Here is a 25,151-nt window from a genome sequence, read left to right on the forward strand (position 1 = left end):
AGAATACCAAAAAAATCTAGGACCCAATGATATAAAATACACAATGTCTGCATCCAATCAAAAATCACCAGGCATACAGAGAATTGGATTAAATATGACATACTGATGGAAAAAAGCAATCACAGAAGTATCTTTAGAAATGATGCAGATGACAAGGACATTTCTGTGTTTTACTCATTTTTTTTTTTTACTACATTAAACATTCCTCAACACGTAATGGTTTAAAACAACAAATATTTTGTATTTCACATAATTTGAGAGGATCAGGAATCTGGAAGCATTTAGCTGGGTGGTTCTGGCTCCGGGTCTCATGAAGTAACTGTCAATCTGTCAGCTGGGGCAGCAGTCATCTGAAGGCTTGACTGGGACTCTTGGTGGGAAGGCTGTTTTCCTCACTGTGTGGCCCTCTCCCTGTGATTTTTAGACACATGGCAGCTCTCTTCCCCTAAGAAGGAAACAGAAGCCAAGATGGAAGCCACACCATTTTTATAACCTAAGCCCAAAGATGACACCCCACTTTCATCTGCCCACACAGACCAACCCTGATAAAATAAAGGAGGGCATTGTCTAAGAGTTTGAGTAGCAGAAAGTGGATATCATTGGTAGCCATCCTGGAGACTATTATATTTCATATGTTCAAAAAGATAGAAGGTGGCATGAATATTTTAAGGAGGTTGATGGAAGATATTTAAAAGACTCAAACTTTTAGAGATAAAAATGCAATATTTAAAGTGAATATACTGAATGAGAGGAACACGGATTTTGAAGCTATGTTATTATTTACATAAATGTTTAAAGTTGTTCCGTCCTCCAGATAAACTAGTCCTTTTTATCATTGTAAAACGGCAGAATTCCTTGCTCTGAAATGTACCTTGTCTGCCATTTTTGTAGCCAATCCAGATTACTTCACTTGATCTTAGCCAAAAGACCAAGAAGGGATTCCAGATTTCTTTTGATTAGTGTTGTCATAATATATATTTTCCCATCATTTTAAACAAAAATTATTTCTAAAAGGAGAATCTAGCCAAAACAATCCTCAGCACAAAGAATGAAGCAGAAGGCATCACAATACTAGTTCTTAAACTAAATAGCAGAGCAATTGTAACAAAAATGGCATGGTATTGGTACTAAAATAGACATGTAGACCAATGGTTCAAAATATAAGACACAGAGACAAACCCACATAAATAATTGTTATCTCATACTAGACAAAGGCGCCAAAAACATACATTGGAGAAAAGTTAGCCTCTCCAACAAATGATGCTGGGAAAAGTGGAAATCATATATAGCAAAATGAAATTAAACCTGTATCTTTTTACTCTGCACAAAAATCAACTTAAAGTGTATCAAAGACTTGTCTAAGAACAGAGACCCTACGCTCATAGAAGAAAAAGTAAGCCCAAATCTTCATCATGTTGGCTTATGACTTGACTTCCTGAACAAGACTCCTAAAGCACAAGAAGTAAAATCAAGGATCAATAAATAGGATGGACTTAAACTAAAAAGCTGCTTCTCAGCAAAGGAAGCAATCAATAATGTGATGAGAGAGCCTATAGAATGGAAAAAAATCTTTACCACACACACCTCAGATAGAGCACTAATCTCTAGGATATATAAAGAGCTCAAAAAACTTAACACCAAAGAAACAACCCAATCAACAAATGCGCCAAGGAACTGAACAGACGCTTCTCAAAAGAAGAAATACAATTGATCAACAAACATTTGAAAAAATGTTCATCATCTCTAGCAATTCGAGAAATGCAAATCAAAACTACTCTTAAGATTTCATCTCATTCCAGTCAAAATGGCAATTATCAAGAAAACAAGCAATAATAAGTGTTGGTGAGGATGTGGGGGAAAAGGCACACTCATACATTGCTGGTGGGGCTGCAAATTGGTGCATCCCCCTGGAAAGCAGTATAGAGATTCCTCAGAAAACGTGGAATGGAACCACCATTTGACCAGCTATCCCACTCCTAGGTCTTTAACTAAAGGACTTAAAATCAGTGATGCAGTGACACAACCACAACAATATTTATAGCAGCTCAATTCACAGTAGCTAAACAATTGCAGCTCAATTCACAATAGTTAAACATCTAGGTTGGAACCAACCTAGATGCCCTTCAGCAGATGAATGGATAAAGAAAATGTGGTATATATACACAATGGAATATAACTCAGCCTTAAAGATGAATGAAATTATGGCATTTGCAGGTAAATGATTGGAACTAAAGAATATCACACTAAGTGAAATAAGCCAATTCCAAAAAACAGAAAGCTGAATGTTTTCTCAGATAAGCAGATGCTGATCCATAGTGGGGCAGAGGGATAGGGAAGAATGAAGGAACTTTGGTTTGTGTAAAGGGGAGTAAAGGGAGGGGTGGGGTTGTGGAGATGGGAAGGATGGTAGAATGAGGCAGACATTATTACCCTATATACATGTATGACTACACTACTAGAGTGACTGCACCATGTACATCCAGAGGAATGAGAAGTTGTGCTCCATTTGTGTATAATATGTCAAAATGCATTCTACTTTAACCGAAATAAATAAATAAATAATTTTAGAAAGAGAATCTAATTCATGCAAAATAAATCTAATTATTTCTCACCTTGAGCATATCACTCTTTTAATTCAGACCTGCCAACTTTTTATAAATGCAGCAGTTGACTCCCCTGCAATCGATTACCATATATCCCTAGCCCAGAGTGCTTTACAAATCTGTCTGACACATCCTGAGCTACAGAATGAAATTTGCTGTCAACTTATTAAACAGACAAGACGAAGACAGCCCCAGAATCAACCAGGACCATTGCAGGTATGTATTGATACAGACACATGGAATGTAAAATGGTGTTATTTTTCTGGTGGTAAGAATAGCACACAGTATAAAGATTTGGAAAATACAAAAAAAAAAGTGAAAAAAAATAGCTGTTAGTATTTTGATGTAGATCCTTTTGGTTTATTTATATATCTGTGTGTTTTTATATTAACGTAGATGTATATGTAGGGGTAATACTCACTTTCTCGTATTACTGAAATTACAGTGTGCACATTGCTTTTTTAAAACTATAGAATGTAATAATTCATCCTATATCTTTAAATGTTTTCAAAGCATTGTCATATTAATATCAATCACTGTACATTTATATTTTTTCAGTTATTTTTCTTATAATAAATAGCTCTATAGTAGACATGTTTTCTTGTGTATAAATTCAATGAATTCCTTTGAACACATTTGAAGAGTTTCCCTATGTCTTTAATAATATTCAGTGTAATTCTTTTAAGTTCTTTCCAAGTAAAAACTGATAATCCATTATTAATTTGGGACACATTTATTTGTTAATGCAATTGATTGCATTTTTTAGGTGTTTTGTAGTCATTTGTTTTCAATCTTGATTAAATGCCTATTTTTATCTTTGCATATTTATTCTGAGTTAACCAAAGAATAAAACAGAAATTTTTTATTGCCAGTGTACAGGATTCTCAGGGTTGGATCCAAATTTTGGGAGACTTGAAACTTAGACAATTAAGAAAAAGAGCACAGGGGATGGGGATGTAGCTCAGTGGTGGAGCACTCGCCTACCATGCTCAAGAACCTGGGTTTTATCTCCAGTGCTGAAAAAAATGCACAAAATATATTACTTTCACACATCTTTAAAAACATAATGACCACTTAAACGTGAGTTTTGCAGTGCCTTGGAAAGGGCCTGTGCACCAGAGTGGTTCTGAAGCCAAAGCTCATCATCCGATCCCATTGGCTCCTCTTCCAGCCCCCAGCTCACAGTGAATAAACCACACCCCCAGTTCTTAAAACACGCCTTGCACCTGGCATTATTCCTGTTACCTGGACTCCCCTTCTTCTTTCCCACTTACAAGTCCAGCCAAGCAACATCCTCTGTGTGATCCTTCTCTGACTCACTTAGCAGATGGATATTCTCTCCATTGGTTTTACTTTCAAAAGTTAATATACAGTGTTACTATGTTATATAATTCACTGTGTGCCTATGTAACTGTCTAGTGGACTGTCAGCTTCTCAAGGGCATTCCTCCCTCCTTTTCTATATTGCATTTTAAAAATCACCAAATACAGAAAGGAATGGAGCAAAGGAAAATTTAAAAATCACATGTCATTTGGTTACTTTAAGATAACCTCTATTAAGAATAGAAATACTTTGAATTAGACAAAGGGAAATGAAGGGAAGAGAGGGGGATGGGAGTAGGAAAGATAGTAGAATGAACCAGACATTACTTTCTTTTATGCATATATGAATACACGACCAATGTAATTCCACATCATGTACAACCAGAAGAATGGGAAGTTATACTCTGAATATGTATAATATGTCAAAATACATTCTACTGCCATGTACAACTAATACAAACAATTTTTTAAAAGTATATTCTATAAAAAAGATAACCTCTTAAAAATTTCATACTTGCCTTTTTTATGTGTCTGTGTATATATGTTTGTATGGATAGATAGGTTTTGATTTTAGGTAGATGTGGGTTTTATTTTTTACAATTTTATAATCTGCCTCTCCAAAAGCTGCCTATTTTTAAGTGAGTGAGTAAATACATAAATAGACAAAAAAGAAATAATGTCCCTAATCTTTGAGTCTTATGTGATAAGGGATTACTATGTCCACTTGTGTTTTAGTATCTCAGTTGTAAACAGAAGGTGTATACAACTGGATGGATCATGTGTCTGACCCTATATAAAGCTTTTGTCTTAATGTAGTATAAATGCTCTAAATAATATATATGGGAAGAAGCAAACATGGAGTGGAGACAGTCACCAGCGCGTGGCTCTCCCAAGCTGTCAGCCATAGTCCTCTGATGGCTGTTGGTGGCATGGTATCTAACCTACAGTGCTTCTCTTTGCCCAGGGCTGGCAGCTCTTGGCACTCTGTGTTGGGCTCTTCCTTCCCCATCATCCTTTCCTGTGGCTCCTTGGGCTCCATCTAAAGAGGAACGCAGATTCCAGGTGTGCAGAAAACTAGCCGGCTGAATTATTTATGTGGCTCTGAAAGTCTACAATAAATCATAAGTATTTAAAAACCTGCCAGGTGCCTTTTTAGAATATGTGAACAAAATTTGGTATAGGAAGCCTTTAGTTATTATTTATGTGCAACTTGGAAATATTTCCTTTTCTATGTTACCGATCTTGTGGAAGATTACAATTAAAATATTTTTAAGGGAAAAGTCTATGTGTCATTTCAAGTATGGATGACTTAGCACTAAGGGGTGCTTCTTCAGTGAAACCAAGTGTTTTTTTCTTAGTTTCCCCTTTTATTGGCTGACCATTTAGTTCTTTTATGTCACTATGGTCTTTCCTCCTTTTATAATTGTATGTATTTGAGTTACATCAGAATTTTCACTCCTTTGAAAGAAATATTTAAAATCCTCATAGAATGGGACCCAGGGCACTCAGCTAAGGTTTCCCCAGGATCATTTTGTTCACCAAGAGGTTCATGTTAGGTTGCTTAAATAGACCCTGGGACTAGCACAAATTAACCCAAAAACAAAAAGCAACTTGGAAATAAGAGGAAAATATTCTGCAGTTCATAACGCATTCTAGGGACCCTATGATAAAAATCGTGTGATTTCTGTAGCAGTTATTGAGCCCCCTGGACAGAAGGTGACACCATTGGGTTGTCAGAAAACACCTGACTATAAATATATTTAAAGGTGTTGTCAATCTGCTTTTATAAACAAAATGAAAATTACACATAAATTTTATATTACGTGCAAATGAGGAAAAATAAGATCTTGATTGGACTTTTACATGGTTCACCCTAGTGGTTTTGTTTAGCTTAATATTTTTAAAAGGTAAAGAAGGAAAATATTTTAAAATTTTTGTTAGAAGACATCTTCTTTCTTGTTTAGCAATGTAACATCAACCTTGATGTTCTTCAGAAGAGAACTCTGCTGCATCATGTTTAAATTACCACATACTATTCTTTATACAACTGCTTTCTTTATATTTGTTAATATAATCACTATATATTGACTGTATAGTGACTGGTAGTTTTAAATCCACTTTGTGATTAATACAAAAAAGTTGAAGAATACTTTATAGAGACATTTGAGTTAGTCAGTTGCAAAAATAAAGGAACTGGAATTTGAGAAACATGACACCAATTTAATGTTATCATTGAAAAAGGAAAATTATTGTCAAAATTATTATAATACATAGTAATAATGAACAGGATGGGAAGTTTTCTTGAGGATTCATGGATTAGATTGTCATAATTAAATTTATTCGTAGATTTTATCTTAAGTTTTATATTACAGGACAGAATTTGGGAAATATGCCATTTATTGCCAGCGATGTGTAGAGAGAACACAACAAAATGGAGATCGAGAAGCGAGACCCTCAAGAATGGAAATTCTTTCAACCCTTCTTCGAAACCCGTATCATCATTCCTTGCCTTTCAGTATTCCTGTGCACTTCATGAATGGGATATATCAGGTGTGTTAGCCTTTTTACTATAATAAAAATGTGCTTGATCAAGAAACCTTGGGAAATGAGAATACCTAGCTTGGTCAGTACCTGGCATTGATAAACCTGCAAGTATATTAGATCTTTTATCAAAACAGCTAAGTTTTGAAATAGTTTTGTTAAAAATGATTCATGCTGAAAACAAATCCATATTGAACCAAAAAAGGAATGGATTTCACTGCCATTGTATGTGATGGAAAAAATCAAATACACTTTGGTCAAGATTTTTTTTCCCCTTAAGTATCCCTGGTAGGTAAGGAAATAATTACTAACGTTTGAGCATGCACAATTTTAGTCTCTTTTAATGTCTCCAAATCTCAGGAATTATCTGGGAAAGTTTTCCCAGGCCCTTCCAACTCTCAGATCTGGATGTCACCTATTTATTGAAGGAAACATGCTCTGAAGCCAGCAATTGTATTTGTGGCCATAGCCTTTTATCACTGAACTCAGATACTTAACTGCCTGTTAAAGAAACAAACATTAAATACATGAAAGTGTTCATTTATTTAAAGCATTTCTTATTTATTTTTTTTATTTACTTAAAGATTTCCTTTTGTATTGTACTTTTTGGTTTGCTTCTAACAGGTAAGTACATAATATCTGAAAGGTATTGATAGCTATCAAATGATCTTTCTGTTTTGAATTGTTGGGGCTGTAGCTGAGGTTTCTGAATTCTTACATACAGCAAGCTGACTACTGAGGTAATTTTGTTAATTTTCTCCAGTGGAGCTTTGGGACAAAAACATTAAAACACCTACAGAAATGTGTGCTGTCATTAATCATGCATCAAGCATGACCTGTTCCCTACTCTGACGTCTCTGTTTCAAACACATATGCTCTTTATTAAGAGCACTGCTTTGTTATTTCTGCTCAGGTAGTTGGGTTTGATGCTTCTACCACAGTGGAAGAATTCTTGAATACTTTGAACCAGGACACAGGAATGAGGAAGCCTTTACAGTCTGGATTTGCATTGTTCACTGACGATCCTTCTGGCAGAGACCTAGAGCATTGTCTTCAAGGAAACATAAAGGTGAAACCAAGGGCTTCTAAGGAGCCAGATCTGGCAAGCAACAAAGAAACTATTTGGTCTTTAGTTTGCTTAGGGAAGAACAGATTTATGCACTGATAATCTTAAGCTAGAATTGAAATTGATAAGTGTTTCAAGAGCACTGTGAACTTTGCACTCAGTTTGAAAGATGGGTGGAAAATGAACCTGTGGAAATTTAGAAGAATGGTGTGTGTATGTGTGTGTGTGTGTTGTGTGTGTGTGTGTGTGTGTGTGTGTGTGTGTGAGAGAGAGAGAGAGAGAGAGAGAGACTGGGGATTGAATCCTGGGAAGCACTAGCACTAAGCTACATCCCCAACCCTTTTTATTTTTTATTTTGAGACAAGATCTTGCTAAGTTGCTTAGGGCCTCACTAAGTTGTTGAGGCTGGCCTCAAACTTGTGATCTTCTATCTCAGCTTCCTGATTTGCTGAGATTACATGTGTATGCCACCACTCCCGGTTTAAAGAAAAGGTTTTGTGAAAAATCTTTCTCAGGTTGGGGCTGGGGTTGTGGCTCAGGGTTAGAGTGCTTGCCTAGTATGTGTGAGGCCCTGGTTTCAATCCTAAACACCATATAAAAATAAATGAATAAAACAAAGGTTTTGTGTCCATCTACAACTAAAAAAAAAAATTTTTTTTAAATCTTTCCCAGATCAAAGTAAAATAACTTTAATAAAGTTTCTATCAAGTGATGGCAATGATTAGAAATACAGAATCATAAAACCATAAAGAGCCCTTAGAAAAACATTCCACTTATTCTGCAAATGAGGAAATGGAGGTTTAGAGAGGGAAAAGATTTCTCCCAAATCAAACAGCTAGAATTTTTCCTTGTATTTCAGATTTCTTTGGTTTAACTTAGTTACTCCATTTTTTTCTTTCTTTTTTTCTTTTTCTTTTTTGTCGCACTGGGGTTGAACCCAGGGCACTCTACCACTGAGCTACATCTCCAGTCCCTTTTTCAATTTTATCTTGAGCCAGGGTCTCACTAAGTTGCAAAGGCTGACCTCAAACTTGCAATCCTCCCAAGTGGCTGAGATTAACTGGCATGCCCCACCATACCCATCCCCAGTCATTCCAATCTTTATAAATTCAGAAGGTAGAAAAGTTACTCCTTCAGTGACCAAATCATGAAAAAATCCCTGGAATCTTTTTGTTGCCAGTCTCATGCAGTCCTGCATTAAGATTCCTTTTTGAGTAAAAAATGCATGGCCACAGTCCAAAGTTAATGTGTGTCCAAAAGGATAAGTGGACCAAAAAACAATTATAGTTAAATCCTAAACTTAGAGCTATATAGGAACTGAAAACAAAAATCTTAAACACATTTTTTTTTGGTCATATTAATTGAGAATTTTCAGTCTACAGATATACTTGTTTTCAAAGAATGTTGATTTTTTTAAGGTCTTGTGAATCTCAGTTTTTCAATTCCTTTCTAGATTTGTGACATTATTTCTAAGTGGGAACAGGCATCCAAGGAGCAGCAGCCTGGGAAATGTGAAGGTACAAGAACTGTCCGTCTAACTTATAAAAACAGGTGCGTATCCAAATGCCAGAGTATGTGTACAAAGTTGTCTTCAAGTCTTGCACCTACAGTTTACTTTCCTATTGAGTAGCCTTAAAAGTTATAGTTTATTTGTATATTTATTTTTGTATGGTAACTCTCTTCAACAGGAAGAAACTATCACATAAAATTTGTTTCTAATTCTCATTCTTTCATATATATGTATTTCTCTGTCTCTCTCTCTACATATATATATATTTATTCAGCTTCAACTATAAACCAATCATCTGGCTAGATGCTCTGGATAAAATGGTGATAAAAACAGACATAGACCCAGTGCCTGCTCTTCTGGAGTTTAGAGGTTGGAAAGAAAGACTGGTGTTAATGATGCACTCCCCTCATGAATATGGCATTACATGTTAATCCTCTGAAGGAAGAAGTAGCACTGTCAGAGCACCCAGTGAGGAGCCTCACCTAGACTGGAGCCATCAGGAGGCTGTGATAAAATGATGTTTATGCCCAGCTAGAAGGAGGGGTTGGGAGTGGGTACTTCCAAGTGGGTCCAAAAGGATGTGGCTGTGCAGCTGTTTTCAGGAATTGAGAAGGTGCTAGTAGAGCTGGAGCACGGACCTTCTCAACTGACAAAATCATAGCACACTTTGGCATAGGGTCAGGAACCAGATTTATTTTCTTTCTTTTTAAAAAATCTTTTCATTTCTTCCATGTATTAGCAGAGCATGACACTTAATAAACACTATTAACAGGGCAACTCATATTGACTGTACCAAAATACAGATATTTTTCTGGTTTTATTTGAATCTTCTACCTCATAAATTAAAGGATCTAACAAATGTTGGGCCAGAAGCCTGGTGGGATTTTGGTATAGCACTGAACTCTTTTCAGAAGACTCTCTCTGGAAGATGTCCGTAGACTTGAAATTGGAATGTAAGAAGTAAAGGCACTGTATGGCAAAAAGAGGATAATAGCCTTTGAGCTAGTAATTAGAAAAATAAATTTTTTTAATTATCTGTCCCACAGAAATGCCTACATAAATTAGCGGAGTATTCCAACTGGCCCAATATCTTCTTTGCCATATATATTTTTTTCTGGGTACCAGAGATTAATTTAGGGGAACTTGACCACTGAGCCACATTCCCAACCCTATTTTTTGTATTTTATTTAGAGACAGGGTCTACACTGAGTTGTTTAGTGCCTGGCTTTTTGCTGAGGCTGGCTTTGAACTCGCAATCCCCCCCGTCTCAGTCTCCCAAGCCGCTGGGATTACAGGTGTGCACCACCGCACCTGGCTGCCATATGTATTTTTAACAATGAAAAGTTAGCAGGGGAAACTTGCATATTTATTTAGGATAATGGCGAGCTCACAGTTTGGACTCCACCTCAGTCAGCCACTGAGGGCCACCTTCTGTTTGAACAGACTCCTTTGATCTGAATTAATGGTGGTTGTGAACCATTGGAGCCTCTTTGTTCAGGGGCTCACCAGCTGTGATGACGTTCCAGCATTCTGAGTAGCTTCACCAAGAAGGCAACTGTGAAGCTTTGCTAAGCTTTAAATCCTAGAGCTCCCCATTATTTAGATCATGGGAATTGGATAGGCTGCTCTGTTGGAGGAACCTTCATTGATGGCTGGTTTCATCTTTGGTCAGTGATTGGCAAGAATATTAGGCTGGAAGACGTGGACCTTTCATATGATGGTTTGAGTTCTGTTTAGTGCTGGAGCAGTAGTACTGGAAGTGTGGGCCCTGAACCAACAGCCTCAGGATCACACAGAAAAGTGCTAGAAGTGCAAGTTATGCAATTATTAGGCCTCACTTCAGATTTATTTAGTCATAATTTCAGGGGTTGAATGCCAGGAGTCCATGTTTTAGCATCTCTCCACATCCATGTAATTTTTGCCCATTCTGGTTTCTTGTTGTTTTTTGTTTGTTTGTTTGTTTGGGTACTGGGAATTCAACCCAGGGGCACTTAACTACTTAGCCATATCCTCAGCCCTTTTTTAAAATATATTTTTATTTAGAGACAGAGTCTCACTGAGTTGCTTAGGGCCTCACAGAGTTGCTGAGGCTGGCTTTGAACTCATGCTCCTCCTGCCTCAGCCTCCTGAGTCACTGGGACATTCCGTGCTAAATGTTGACAGGCACCACTCTGAAGGTCCTCAGGATGGCTCTCTCTCACATTGATCTTGCCTTTTGTGGGAGATCATATATTGTTTTGCGGAAGACATTCAGGAATCCTCATTTGGTTTTGGTGGAACCAAATAGAATAACTTCTGTGTGTAAGACTATTTCTGATAATCCACACCTTATGGTTGTTCAGTACGTACTGGTTCTGATTATGGTGGCTACAATTGGAACCAAAATTAAAATTGGATGAAATGGACACAGCCAGTCAAAAAACGAAGACAAAAATAATGCTCTAAGTTTAACACCACTCGGAAGGAACAAAAGAGGTAATGACACATGGTGAAGGTGGCCTTGCTAAAAATAAATAAGTAAATAAAAGACTCATGACAATATCATTGACATAAGAAAGGAAGAAAATAAAAAGCAACCCCACTCAACTAAGAGGTTTAATTTTTAAGAGAAGTCTAAAGTGGCTGAAGAGCCACAGCTGTGAGAAAGTACTTTGTTTTTCTAAAGATGGCCTTGCTTTGCATATGTGTATAAATAGCTTAGACAGCACCCCTAATTTCCAGTGACACAGTTAAAAGGGGAACTGGCTGTGACCTGTCACCCAGCCAAGGTCTTGATTCTTTATCTGCCAAGCAGCACTACAATAAACAAAGCTAAAATACCAATTTTCTTTATCATGAAATAGTTTATTTATATTTAGCATGTTATGGAATTTCAATTATTTAGATTCTGGGGTTAAAGATCTAATTAATGGGTTTTGAACTTGGATTCAGAGATGACCATTTGGAAATTAATGTTTAAGTTTTGTTCACATTAAAAACCTCTTCTTTAATTGGATTTCTTACTATGTATTCAAAACTGCCAAAGTCAAGGCACAATTTTAACAAAACCGGCCAGGGTCCTTCCCAGAGGGAACAACTCTTCTTTTTCTCTCCTTGAAAATGGAAGATTATGTTTAGCAGCGCTTTGCAGTTGTCGTTTTCTGGAGCACAGTTTAACATGCCTATCTCTGCCGCCATTGGCTGGCTGTGTGAGCACCTGTATCCATTGACGTCCAAGTCAAAAAGGTCAACAGGTCACCTCATCTTTCCTTTTGGTTATGTTCACATTTTTAAAAGTCCAGAATGGAGGAACTCTGCTGTGATTCTGAAGACCTCTAGAGAAGAATTCTATTGCTAATAATCACCTACGTTTATGGAGCATTTACCCAACTCTAGGCCTGGGCTGAGCTCTTTATACCATCCTCTCATATAATCCTAGCAATACCCATAGCGGGTAGGTGATTAGATGAGGCAACTGAAACTTTTAGAGTTTGGCCACTTACCCAAGTCTGCAGCAAGGAGTTTCCTTAGCCTTTTTCAGCAAATAATTCCTGTAGTTAGCCATTCTTACATACCATTCATTTGTCCACTCAAGCAGTCTACCAGCGCCAGGCCTTATTTGAAGCCCTGGGAATTCAAAGGCATTCATAGGTGTGGATTATCAGAAATAGTCTTACTCACAGAAGTTATTCCATTTGGTTTTGCCAGAACCAAATGAGCTTTGTTTATTGTAGTGCTGCTTGGCAGATGAAGAATCTTGCAGTATCTTGGGGCAGGCAGATGGGAAGTCTTAGCAATGTGGTTAATGCTGTGGCAGCAGATTAATAGAGCAGGGAGAAACATGGATATGGAGGCAGACTGCTTGGGTTAGCTTCCTGGCTCTACTACTAGCTGTGCAGCCCTGAGTAAGTCATTTAATATCTCTGTGTCTCAGATACCCTCTGTGAAATATGTAGGTTAAAATAGCACCTACCTTGAGAGTTGTCTGAAGGATTAGGTATTGGCCAGGGTAAAGCTCTGGGTCCAGACCCTGCCACCCAGTGAACACGTCCTAGGTATTTGCTGAATGGACCATGAATAATACCATGTCTACATACATGATGTTGTAGGAATATGGAGGAAGGTTTGGCTGACTTTCAAGCAGATGGTTGACATTGTAGCCACAAAGGCCACAAAGGCAGGTAGAAAGCAGGGACGTGTGGGGAGGCTCATAACTGTGGTTTCAGTGAAGGGAAATCAGTAGACTGTGGTGGACTGGGGAGTGAAGGGAGGGTGGAAGGAGGGGACTGGAGGACCTCAGGCTGCTCCCTAGGGGGCTACCCCGAGGATGAGAAGGGCCACAGTTGGACAATAAATGCTGTGAAGAAAGAACGGGGAGCCACCTGAGGGCAAGCGAAAGCATTCCTCTGCAGTGGCGAGAGCCCTGCCCAGCTGTGCTGGTCAGGTAGAGGCGGTTTCCACGGGCCGCATTCAACTTCCTGGGCAAGGAGGCAGGCCTTTGGGTACATGCGGCTGTCCAGTCCCAGCCCCACCTGCCTTAGTAAGTCACACTCCTCTGCTGCCTTTCCTAGTTCAGCTCAGTGGGTTTGATTTTCTGACTGGTCATTTTTCTGATTCTTCTGTGCCTCTCCAAGTGTTGCCCACACTCCTGCAGGGCTGCTGGAGAACAAGCGGTTCACTAGGGGTTTGGGCCAGGTTCCTGCAGATGGTATTCCTCAACCACGCGTGTCCAGGACTGTCTTGCCTTTTTTGCTAAAGGAGCTTCCCTTTCCCTTTTCAGGTTCAATCTTGCAGCATGCCAGAAATGACAGGAAAATGTACTGTAGCTCTGCTTTCCTGTTGTCATTGAAATATTTGGTTCATTATCTCCCCCTGGCTGTGTTACCAGGCAAACTTGTATTAAGAATCTTCCAAGTCGGGTGCGGTGGCACACACTTGTAATCCCAGCAGCTTGGGAGGCTGAGGCAGGAGGATTGCAAGTTCAAAGCCAGCCTCAGCAACTTAGCGAGGACCTAAGTAATTCAGTGAGACCCTGTCCCTATTTAAAAGGGCTGGGGATGTGGCTCAGTGATTAATGCTCCTGGGTTCAACACCTGGTACCCCCCCCCCCAAAAAAAAGAACCTTCCAGTGGTAAAACTTATCTAAATCCTCATGGACTACAGTGATCACTTCAAGTGGGGAAAATAAGCTAGTTATAAAAATGTGACTGTGACAGAAAGGGAGGGCTTTCATCTCAAGCTTCATTCTGTTTTGTATCACTTTGCTGATGTCATTTTAAATGAATTATCTGTTTCTATTATCCAGCTGCATTCTTCTACCAGTTTAAGGATCCTGCATTATTTGTCATCATGCAATCATAGATAAAAAGGGGTGTAGGATTGATTTTTTTTTTTCCAGGAAACTGCTCTGATTTGTAAACTGGGTGTGATAGGAAAAATGATCGGAATCATGGGCTAGGAGGAACATTTCAGAGTACACCCACCATGTTTCCCCAGATGGGGGCTTGCTGCCCTCTCCTTCCCTGACATTTGAAATAATTTTGCGGAAAAATGATGTGTCTGCTCCTTCAAGTATGTAAAGAGAGAAAGATGGAAAATCCACAGTGATAGCCAGTTGCACACACACCTCACTGCTGGACCCAAATCCCTCTTCTCCAACCACTTCGTTGCCATGATAATATTCAGGGGTGTCAAGGTGTTGCTTATTCTCCCCATTACCAAAACATTTGGAACATTCACAGCACCCATACCTCATCTGACTCCAGAGCCCTGTAAGTCTCACATATAAACAGCATAGTGAATAAATAAAAAGGGCCACTGATTTGATGAAGACTCCTAGACAAATAAAAGCCATGTCATAAGCCAGGCATAATGGCTTACACCTGCAGTACCAGCTACTCAGGAAGCTGAGGCAGGAGGATCTTAACTCCAGGAAGAAAGCAAAGACCAGCTTGGGCAATATAGTGAGACCCCATATCAAAACCAACCAACCAACCAACCAACAGAAAATCATGTCATGTTTCAACAAGTAATAATGAATACATGTAAAACTATTTTGAGCCCCTAAATCATCTTATCAGCATTTGGCCAAAAAGTCAAAACACATCTAAATGTACAAATATCACCTTTTGGATTTTCAGAGAAGACCTCGCTTCCCTCACCCATGAATTGATGTTGATTTTGAGTTGAAATCCTCATTTCCTATTCTTTGGTATGTTCATAGCATTTTGAAAATTAGGTTTATACAGCCCATTGAAATGAAGATGACACCATTCGTTCCCTACAAGAGAGAGCAAATTTAATTTTTCGTAATGTCTTATATCCTTCAGGAATACTTAAGGATTTAGTATTTCAGGGAATTAAAAAATAGCTAGAAGAGTCCCTCTACCTTAAAGAAATTTTCTTTTCATTTTGCTGAGAATGTTATATGGAACAGAAAGAGATCATCAATCAATAGTAATGGTCTAAATTCATATAACTTAGAGGCCTATGTTAAAACCACTCCATTTGTCCTCTGGATTTATCTTTACTTTCTTCTTTTGTAAGAATGTCATTGGAGGCTAGGGATGTAGCTCAGTAGTACAGCATTTGCCTAGTATGCACAAGGCCCTGGGTTCATCCCCAGCATGGAAAAAAAAAAAAAAAAAAAAAATATATATATATATATATATATATATATATATATATATATATATATACATACATACATATAGATAAATAGATAGATAGATATGTGTGTGTGTGTCAAATTTAATGAGAATTTTCTTTTTTTTTTCAGACTATATTTCTCAATGCAAGCCCGTGGAGAGACTGATAGAGAGAAGTTGTTGTTAATGTATCAGACAAATGATCAAATAATAAATGGCCTTTTTCCTGTGAGCAAGGATCTGGCACTAGAAATGGCAGCTCTTTTAGCTCAGGTAACTTCCATGTTGAGTAGAATAATATATGGAAATGATAAGATACCAATTTCTTCATGGAATTAAGATGCAGTAAAACAACATACCTTCAGCTGTTCTTTAAATCTACTTTGCTGTGATTTAAGACCTTAAACCCTGCAGGCTTTGTAATTACAGTGTGACTCTCAACTGCCAACAACTGCAATGATGCAGAATGAGACAGTATTCTGTAAAGGGAACCTCATTTCTTATTCTCTTGAAAATTTAGCTCTTAGCCAGGCGCGGTGGTGCACGCCTGTATTCCCAGAGGCTGAGGAGACTGAGGCAGGAGGATCGTGAGTTCAAAGCCAACCTCAGCAATGGTGAGGCACTCAGCAACTCAGTAAGACTCTGTCTCTAAATAAAATACAGAACGGGGCTGGGGCTGGGGCTCAGTGCTTCAGTGCCCCTGAGTTCAATCTCTGGTACCCCCCCAAAAAAAAAAAAGAAGAAGAAGAAAAGAAAATTTAGCTCTAGACCTCTAGACTTGTATTTAATAAAGGAATTTGAGTGTTGCACTGTGGGGCTGAGGATGCTGTGTTGAAATTGTTCTTAATCTAACAGGCATGAGTCCTGAAAACTCTATAGAGCACTTTCTTCATGTACCTATTATATCAATTAGGATTAAGCTGACCTTCTGTAAACATACACACACTCAAATTAATAGTGATGACTTAATTGAATAGACGTATATTTGTCTCTCTATAGAGGTGGGCTTTATCTTGCTCCCCCTTCCAGTCACTCCTGGGGTGTCATCTTTGCAGCCCTGGAGGGCTGCCAGAGTGCCAGCTGTTAGCCAGGGACCCTGGTACAGTGTCACTTTTTCATGGAGATTTATTTATGCAGCACTAATTAATGAGAGGGAAATACAGCAAAAAAAGTGAACATAGCTATAATTTCCTCATTTACATACAAGGACATTCCTGATGTGAGCTCCGCCATCTCCCAGCCTCTGCACTCCCTTAACACTCCCTACCTTGAACTTTACGCTCCAGTGAAGTATAAACTGTGGGTCCATGCACAGTTCCTGGACAGGCATATGGCTCCCTTTTTCCTTCGTGTGCTTCACTGGTGTCTCCTCTGCCTGGGGTGTCTACCCCACTCCTTCACCTGTTAACTTTATCTCAGCCTGTACTTTTCATTGTAGGTGTCACTTATTCCAGGAAACCTTCCCAAATCTGCTCGGGTGGGTTAAGTCCCTCTTGAGGTGTCCATGATGTTCCATGCATGTCCATGTATCGCTGTCCTAACCTCAGTGGTTTATAATTACTTATTGTGTTTCTGCTTTGTACCATTTGCTGTGGCCTCACCAAGAGCCATGACTGTTCCTGTCCCTCTTCCTGTCTAGCACAGCCTTACCCAGGACACTTTCTCTGTGAGCATTCTTGGAAGAATGAGCAGTTGATAATTTAGTTCACTTTTAAAATAATTTGAAGATCATTCACACTTTCAACTTAGGGCTACACTGGGTGTTCTCTTTTGATAAGAGGTCAAAAGCTGAAGAAAAGAGAAACAGGGCCCATGTTCTTGGTGGCAAGATTATTTATAAATGATTTTCTGTCGCTTGCCATCTTAGGTGTTAGTCCTCCAGAGGCACAGATTCTCTGTGAAAATCACCCTCATTTTTACTGATTCAAATTTGTCTTCTTACTTTAGCTTTTCATTTTGTTAAGAAAGCTTCTACAGGGGCTGGGGTTGTGGCTCAGCGGTAGAGCATGCGCCTCTCACGTGTGAGACCCTGGGTTCGATCCTCAGCACCACATAAAAATAAATAAATGAAATAAAGACATTGTGTCCATGTATAACTAAAAAAAAATTTTAAAAAAGAAAGCTTCTATAAAAAATTATAACCTACTTTGAGTATTTATATTTCCCACATTTTTTAGATGAGTCGGAGGAAGAGACAGAGAGGTAAGACCACACACCAAGAAGCACATAACTAACTTTAAAAGTATAATTGTGGGATAAATACAGGAAGCAAGTAATGAGAACTTAGTTCTTACTCCCATTTATATATGGAAAATTAAACAATGTTCCCGATCTACTTTCCTCAGATCAGTTTTCATGAAGATAAATGAGATACACTAATGAAACCTGAACTCTGTAGATGAGTTATTACTATTATAGATTTGAATATCTGTAGGTTCTTATGCTCTGTCTACGTTGGAAAATTCTCAGAACTGACCCCTTGTTGTGGTACTAGTGTCTGGTATGGCATTATGTTCGTGTGAGGAGTGTTGGGAATTATCTGAGTCAATTTTCAGTTATTCCCCAAACATTTCTTGTGTTTATTCTATGCCAAACAGTATGTCAAGCTCCAGGGAGGGAGACGCTGAGCCTGCGCATAACCACCAGACTCCCCTAGGAGGCAGGCTTGCCTACTAGTTTTGTAACTACTGTTTGCCTCCCTGGTGCTAGGTGGCAGCGGTGTCTAATTCCCTCTGGGGAAAGGATTTTGGTGTGGTTGGAGAGCTGGCAGACAGTTTTTAATTGGTTTGAAGACATAGAATGCTTGACTAGGAAGGAGTTGGGGATTGAGAAAAACCAGGAAAAATGAGAAATGGGAGCCCAACAGCAAAGCCACACAGATAACCAATGACTAAGAAACAGGGTCAAAAAACCTAGAAGGGGGCCAGGGTTGTGGCTCAGTGGCAGAGCACTTGCCTAGCATGCATGAGGCACTGGGTTCATTCCCCTGTACCACATAAAAATAAACAAATAAAATAAAGGTATTTTGTCCATCTACAACATATATGTGTGTATGTGTGTGTGTGTATGTCACACACACACACACACACACACACACACACACCCCTAGAACCTTATTTCAATAATAAAATAAAAGAAACCTAGAAGAGTAGGCTATAAGGGTGACACGCAGCTGGAATTAGGGGGGATAAAAGGCTCAGAACCTCAGAAGCTGGTTGTTGAACAGCTAAACTGGAAGCAGGGAGCTTAAGTGGTGACGAGGGGCATTCAATGTGACCATTCTAGGCTTAATGGAATCCTCCATCTGCTTGTTGGGAAGTGATAATGATGAGAATTTTCAGCAGGGCATTCACCTAAATGTCCCCATCCTGTCTTCCTCCTTGAACTCTTTTTGGTACCCTCTACTAAGCATTTAATTCAGTTTACCATGAGTGTTTGTTAACCCTCACTCCCCATCACTAGCTAGTAAACTCTGCATTTGGGGGCTGCTCGGCTTTTCCCTCTCCCCCACCCCTTAGCACAGTGCCTGACTTGCAGTGAGACCCGAGTCCAGGTTTGGATGAATGGAGGGGTACACGTATGGATGGAGAGATGGATAAGTGGGGAGTAGGATGGTCCTAAAGGAGGGTATCTGTGTGGCCTGTTAGTAGAGATGAGGGTTGAACATTCTTTCATCAAGGAAGAGAGGGGAATGAAGGACTATATTCTAGGGAGTAAGAGACTAGTAGAATGAGGGACTAAATACAGTAACGTGTGTGGGATAAATACAGGAAGCAAGTATGAGAACATAGTTCTTGCTCCATTATGTTCAGAAGAAACACTTAAAATAAGTTTGACTAATACTTTTCGGGGGGACTTCTTATAGTTTTGTGAGTTTTTTCCTTTTATTTTATTTTTATTTTGGGTGAAGTTTTTTTTTTTTTTGGTTCCTGGGGATTGAACCCAGAGTGCTTGCTTACCCTCTGAGCCACATCCCCAACTCTTTTTTTGTATTTTATTTAGAGACAAGGTCCCACTAAGTTGCTTAGGGTCTTGCTAAGTTGCTGAGACTCGGTTTGAACTCAAGTTTCTCCTGCCTCAGCCTCCTGAGCCGCTGGGATTACAGGCATGCACTACCACATCCAGCCTTTTTTCATTTTTAACTTCGATTTCACCTTATTATTTGCAATAAAAACAGTGTCTTGAATAAAAATTTTCCTGTGTTATAGGCCTTAGCAAACATTATTTGATGGTGATAGTAACCCAGGAAGATTAATGTAGAAATGGAACTGAAATGTACAAAGAATTCAAATAAAATTTAGCTTTAATAAAACTTATTATGTATTGTTATAAATTTTATAATCAGACAATCATGACACATAGATTTACATGTTATGTGTTAAAAAAATGTTAAGAAAAAAATTAAACTGACTTAAAAAATATTTTCAATATTCTTTATTTTCTCTTTTTTGGACTTCCAATTAGGTGGAGATTGGAGATTTTGAAAGACCTTTCTCAACTCCAGCAGGACAAGTTACCAATCAATGTAAAGCCAACCAAACTCTCAAACAAGTTATAGAGAAATTTTATCCTAAAGGGTACAGAGATGGCTGTTCTGAGGAACAGTTAAGGTAAGGATATATTTTTTACTTTACAGAGGGTAGAATCATGCTACATACAAAGTTTTAAAGGTGGGGAAGAAGTATGACCTTTCTCAAAATTTAAATACTGATAAGCCCCAAGAAGTTATAGCTATTTTCATTCCAGATGTGCTCAAATGCTTTAGACTTTATCTTTAAATTTTTTAAATGGGTAAATAAAAGTGTGTATTTGTCATGTACAGTATGTTTTGAAGTATGTTTACATTGTGAAATAACTAAATATTTTTTCCAATGAAAAAATTACCTTACGTGTGTTTTTCATTTGATGTTATTCATTCTAGTTCAAACTAATAATGATAATGAATAAGAGAAAAAATGGCCTTGAAAAAGTTTAATTTTATGAAATGTTTACCAATTTTTTTTTTAGGATAGTCCATTAAAAGTAAATTGAAAAAAAAATCTTATATAAGACTTTTTCATATAAAATTTAAATTAAATTAATTTAGATTTTCAGTTTTAGAGAATACAAAAGGCTGATTAGATTAAAAATAGAGTCAAATTTGGTTTACCATGAGTTTTCCAAAATAGGAACATTTAAGGTAAGTCTTTTCTGTGTGGTATGAATGATTGCCTTCAGGGTTTGATTTGAAAAGTTTATCCCTGCCTCCAGCATCTCTCTAAGCTAAGAGTTGCAGTACCTAAAATTAGGGATTCATCTTTGGGCTCTGCTTCTTGTACTTTTTTTTTTTTTTAATGAAAATATTCCCAGGAGAAACTACATTTTGAGCTAATTTACACAAAGGTTTGATGCTAGCTGTTCAGATGTTTAAAATTTACAGTCCAAGATACTAGATTATGTTGAGGACACAAAAAGCATGAGAATTTGGTGAGAGAAATGCTCCAAAAAGAAGGAGGGGTGGACACTGGTGACAGAGTCACACAAGAACCACTGTGCCTAGGTGTGCGGAAGTGGCACAGCTGGGCTTGGGTTGGCTCAAGGAGAGCTTCATCTTGGGAAGACGATAATTTGTGTTTCTGTGGTTTTGTGTTTGCCCTTTTCTTTTTTTAGGCAGCTGTACCAGCGACTGTCAACCAGATGGATGGCCCTGCGGGGACACAATGCGGCTGACTGTGTGCGCATTTATTTGACAGTAGCCAGGAAGTGGCCATTCTTTGGTGCCAAGTTGTTTCTTGCAAAAGTAAGAAAGAACGGGAGGGAAATGCATAATGAAAACCTTTTCGGGCACAGTCCACCAGATTTACCCCCTATTTGGTATATTTGGCTTTTTTTTTTTTTTTAATGAGGAAATTCCCAACAATTTACAGAAAACAACAAAGGGACACTAGGGAAAGGGCAGGAAGTTCTTTTTCTTCTCCCCTCTGCTCAACATTTCCCTCTGTTCAGTCTTTCCCCAGACTCCTGAGGCTAATCAGGAGCCGGCAAACAACAGCTGAAATCCCCTGTCCTCTCTTCATCCATCCATCCATCCTCTCATTCATCCTCACACTCATTTGCTCCCATATTTATGAAGTATTGACTGAGTCCTCTTTGGCAGGCCTTGAGCTCTAGGGCTACATGAACCCATGGTTTCTGATGAGTTGGAACAAACTTCCAGGACTGTTGCCCTTAGCTTGGGCCAGTGTTGCAACAGCCCTGTCAACACAGCCCTGCCTGGGAGTGACATGAACAGAGCGACTCAGAAACACCCGGGAAGGAGGCAAAGCCTGCCAGGGAGAGAGCTCCAGCTTTCCCCAGAGAAAAACTGCCTCAACTCCTCTTTCTATTGAACCACGCCACTTGAGCCCTCTTAGGCTGTTAAGATACATCTTGTTTTTGTACTATTTTTTTTTTCCTGTTATGTTGCTTTTATCCTCTCTAAGAAATTGAACATTCCTCCTCCTCTGGTGCCAACCATGATGCTTTGGACATGATTATCACTTAATAAATATTTATTGAATACATGTGCATCTTTGGGCCAGAAAATTGGATCTTAGTTTCCTCTTCTGTTAAAAAACTAGAACAAGTCAAATCTAAGGTATCTTCTAACTCTGTGGGTGATTGTGTTATCATTAGGTAAGAAATTGTTTTTGGAATCTGTATACTAAGTGAAGAGATGACTTTGTTAGTAATCTATAAAAGTAATATATTTGCAGGGAGTGTTTTTTAAATATAAGGAATAGATTTGAACTGTAGAACATTTTTCATGAATTTTAATTCTGACTTCACCATTGGAAGGGCTATTGAATATCCTTTTCTGCTTTGACAACAGTTTTTGTGCTTGCTGGCACAGAATATTAAATAATGATACTGTGCTTCAGAGTGCATGACCAGCTCTTTTTTTTCATTCTTCTTTATAACAGGGAGACACTTCTTTGTTTGCTTTTTGGTGGCCCTTCTGTGTTGTGTATGTGGTTAAATAACCATAACATTAAGTTGACCATCTTAATCAATTTAAGTGGACAGTCCCATGCCATTAATTACCTTCACATTGTGGTGTCAACATCACCACCATCTACTTCCAGAACTTTAACAATCTTTCCGGCCTGAAATTCTATGCCCCCTGAACACTAACTGTCCATTCTTGTTCTTACCACTCAGCTTCTAGCAACCATCTTTATGTCTCTATGAATTTGACCATACTTGGAACCATACACATAAGGAATTTTACCCTATTCATCCATTTGTGGTTAGTTATTTGTTTCACTTGGGGTAATGTCTATCAGATTCATTCATATTGTACCCTGTGTCAAAATTTTCTTTCTTTCTAAGGCTGAATAATATTCCATAATATATGTGTTTGCAAGTGTGTGTGTATATTCACATAAACATTTTGTTTATCCATTCAGCAGTTGATGGATACTTCAATTAAATGGCTTTATTTTTAATGTTTGCTTGCCTTTTGCTAACTGACCCTCAATAGACTGGTAACCCAAGGTTTTTTATGTGTGAAATTCTGTTAAGTTTTACTATACAAATAATGTAAGATTCATCCCAGTTCCTTATCTATAATCTTGATATTGTTTTGTTAGACTTAAAAGAAGTAGTTAAGTTTTGTTAACGGAATAAAACAATCATTGTAAATTGCTCAAAAATATTCCTGGGTTTTAGTTGGATTTTTTCTGGTGAGATTATTTTTGTTGATTCAATTTTATTGCTTTTGCAGTGAAAAATTGGTAGAAACTTTTAGCATTACTCATTTTTTAGCATTACTCATTTCTCATTGCAATTGATCACAGTTATGTATTTTCTTCTTATTTTTTGTTAGACATTGATATTAGATTTAATAAACTTTCAGATAGGTTACATTACTACAGTAATCCTTTTTCATTGTAAGAGTACTTACAATGTACAATTACTATAAAGATTTATAAGAGCACTACATGCCTTATAAAGCACATCAGTCTATTCTGGTTATTATCAACTTTATCAACTCTTAGTCTCTTGAAACAAAAATAAGATCTAAAAATTATAGTTTCCACATGAAAGATAAGGAGATTGAGTCTTGAAGGGATTAATTAGCATATCCAAATGCACAAGTTATTAAGTAGCAGACTTGGGCCTCAATGCCAGTTCTCCTACTATCAAATTCACTGCTTTTTCCAGTAGACCACACAACCTCTTCCCCAAGAGAGATTTTTAGTAATACATTTTTGTTTTTTATAATGCTATATGTTATATGACATTTAGATTGGAAAATATTTTTATGCTTTTGCTTAGCATTTATGACCACATTTTTAACTCTTTGTAGCCCATAACTCCATCCTCACTTGGAAATGCTTTCATGTGGCTGGCTATACATGAGAATGGTTTGAGCATCTTAGAATACAACTCCATGGTAAGATTAAGCCCTAAAGTGTTAATTGAATCCTTTATTTCCATTGCTCAGTGTACCGTAAACAGAAGACAACACACCTTAATCTGATTTTTCTCATGTTTGGATAACATTATTCCTAATGAAGAGTCATTTTAAAAATACAATTATGCTTATACTTTTATCTTTAAACCAAGATAAAATGGTTATCTATTGTGCATGATTAAATTGCAATCTTGGTTATAATGGTGAAAAGAATATTTTTTAAATAATTAAGAAAATCGTGTCCTGTGGAAAACAAAAATATTTAAGATATTATTAAAGTAGAAAGTTTAATGATCAAAGTTTAAGTTCAGTTTCTCTAAGGCTTCTATAACATAATTTCTATAATTTCCAATAATATCACCTCCCAGTTCACATGTACAAATACAAAAACTTAAAGAGATTTTCACATAATTAAAAGTAAAGCCAACCTGTGCTTTTTATATATTCATGTATTTATCTGAAGTTACATTATTTTCTATCACATTTCATGTGTCAGATTACTTAGTTAAAAAAAAATCTGGTGGGCAGGCATTGAAGGTGCAGGTGCAGTGGACTCTGATCACCTTTGACAATAATCAGAGATTGCTTTTTGGAAATCAAACTGCCTTTAATGTTATAGTTACTCTTTTACCCTTTTAAGTACTATAAAAACTTTTTGAAGGAGTTTGTTTTCTGAATACTTTTTAGTTCTATTTTTTAAATTTTTTTGTAGTTGTAGATGGTCAGAATTCCTTTATTTTATTTTTTATTTTTTATTTTTTTTTTAAATGTGGTACAGAGGATTGAACCTAGTACCTCTCTCATGCTAGGCAAGCACTCTGCCATTGAGGTACAGCCTCAGCCTCACTTTTTAGTTCTTGAATGGTTAACTTGTAGACAGATCATACAATCAGTGAATTAAGTCAACAACAACAACAAAAATGTACACCTGTATTGAGTTCTCTTAGTTGAGTAAACTAGTTCTCTAGGCCCCAGGAGGGGATACATAGGTCAGGACATAGATGCTGGCGGGCCACGGCTGCGGGAATGGTCTGCTTAGCTGATCC

At 37.8% G+C, this 25,151-nt stretch overlaps 1 protein-coding gene across 1 annotated transcript in view; it reads left to right on the forward strand.

Moving 5' to 3' along the window:
• Plekhh2 (pleckstrin homology, MyTH4 and FERM domain containing H2) overlaps positions 1 to 25,151 on the forward strand; it is a 111,015-nt gene that overhangs the window by 81,539 nt on the left and 4,325 nt on the right. The window contains exons 20-28 of the mRNA XM_076833037.2: positions 2,640 to 2,819; positions 4,890 to 4,987; positions 6,298 to 6,475; positions 7,380 to 7,535; positions 8,986 to 9,083; positions 15,800 to 15,941; positions 20,133 to 20,278; positions 21,318 to 21,447; positions 23,998 to 24,084. Of these exons, the coding sequence (XP_076689152.2) occupies positions 2,640 to 2,819; positions 4,890 to 4,987; positions 6,298 to 6,475; positions 7,380 to 7,535; positions 8,986 to 9,083; positions 15,800 to 15,941; positions 20,133 to 20,278; positions 21,318 to 21,447; positions 23,998 to 24,084 (1,215 nt within the window). The remainder of the gene's footprint in view (positions 1 to 2,639; positions 2,820 to 4,889; positions 4,988 to 6,297; positions 6,476 to 7,379; positions 7,536 to 8,985; positions 9,084 to 15,799; positions 15,942 to 20,132; positions 20,279 to 21,317; positions 21,448 to 23,997; positions 24,085 to 25,151) is intronic.

This window comes from Callospermophilus lateralis, chromosome 14 (assembly GCF_048772815.1).
Source record: "Callospermophilus lateralis isolate mCalLat2 chromosome 14, mCalLat2.hap1, whole genome shotgun sequence".
Taxonomy (NCBI): domain Eukaryota; kingdom Metazoa; phylum Chordata; class Mammalia; order Rodentia; family Sciuridae; genus Callospermophilus; species Callospermophilus lateralis.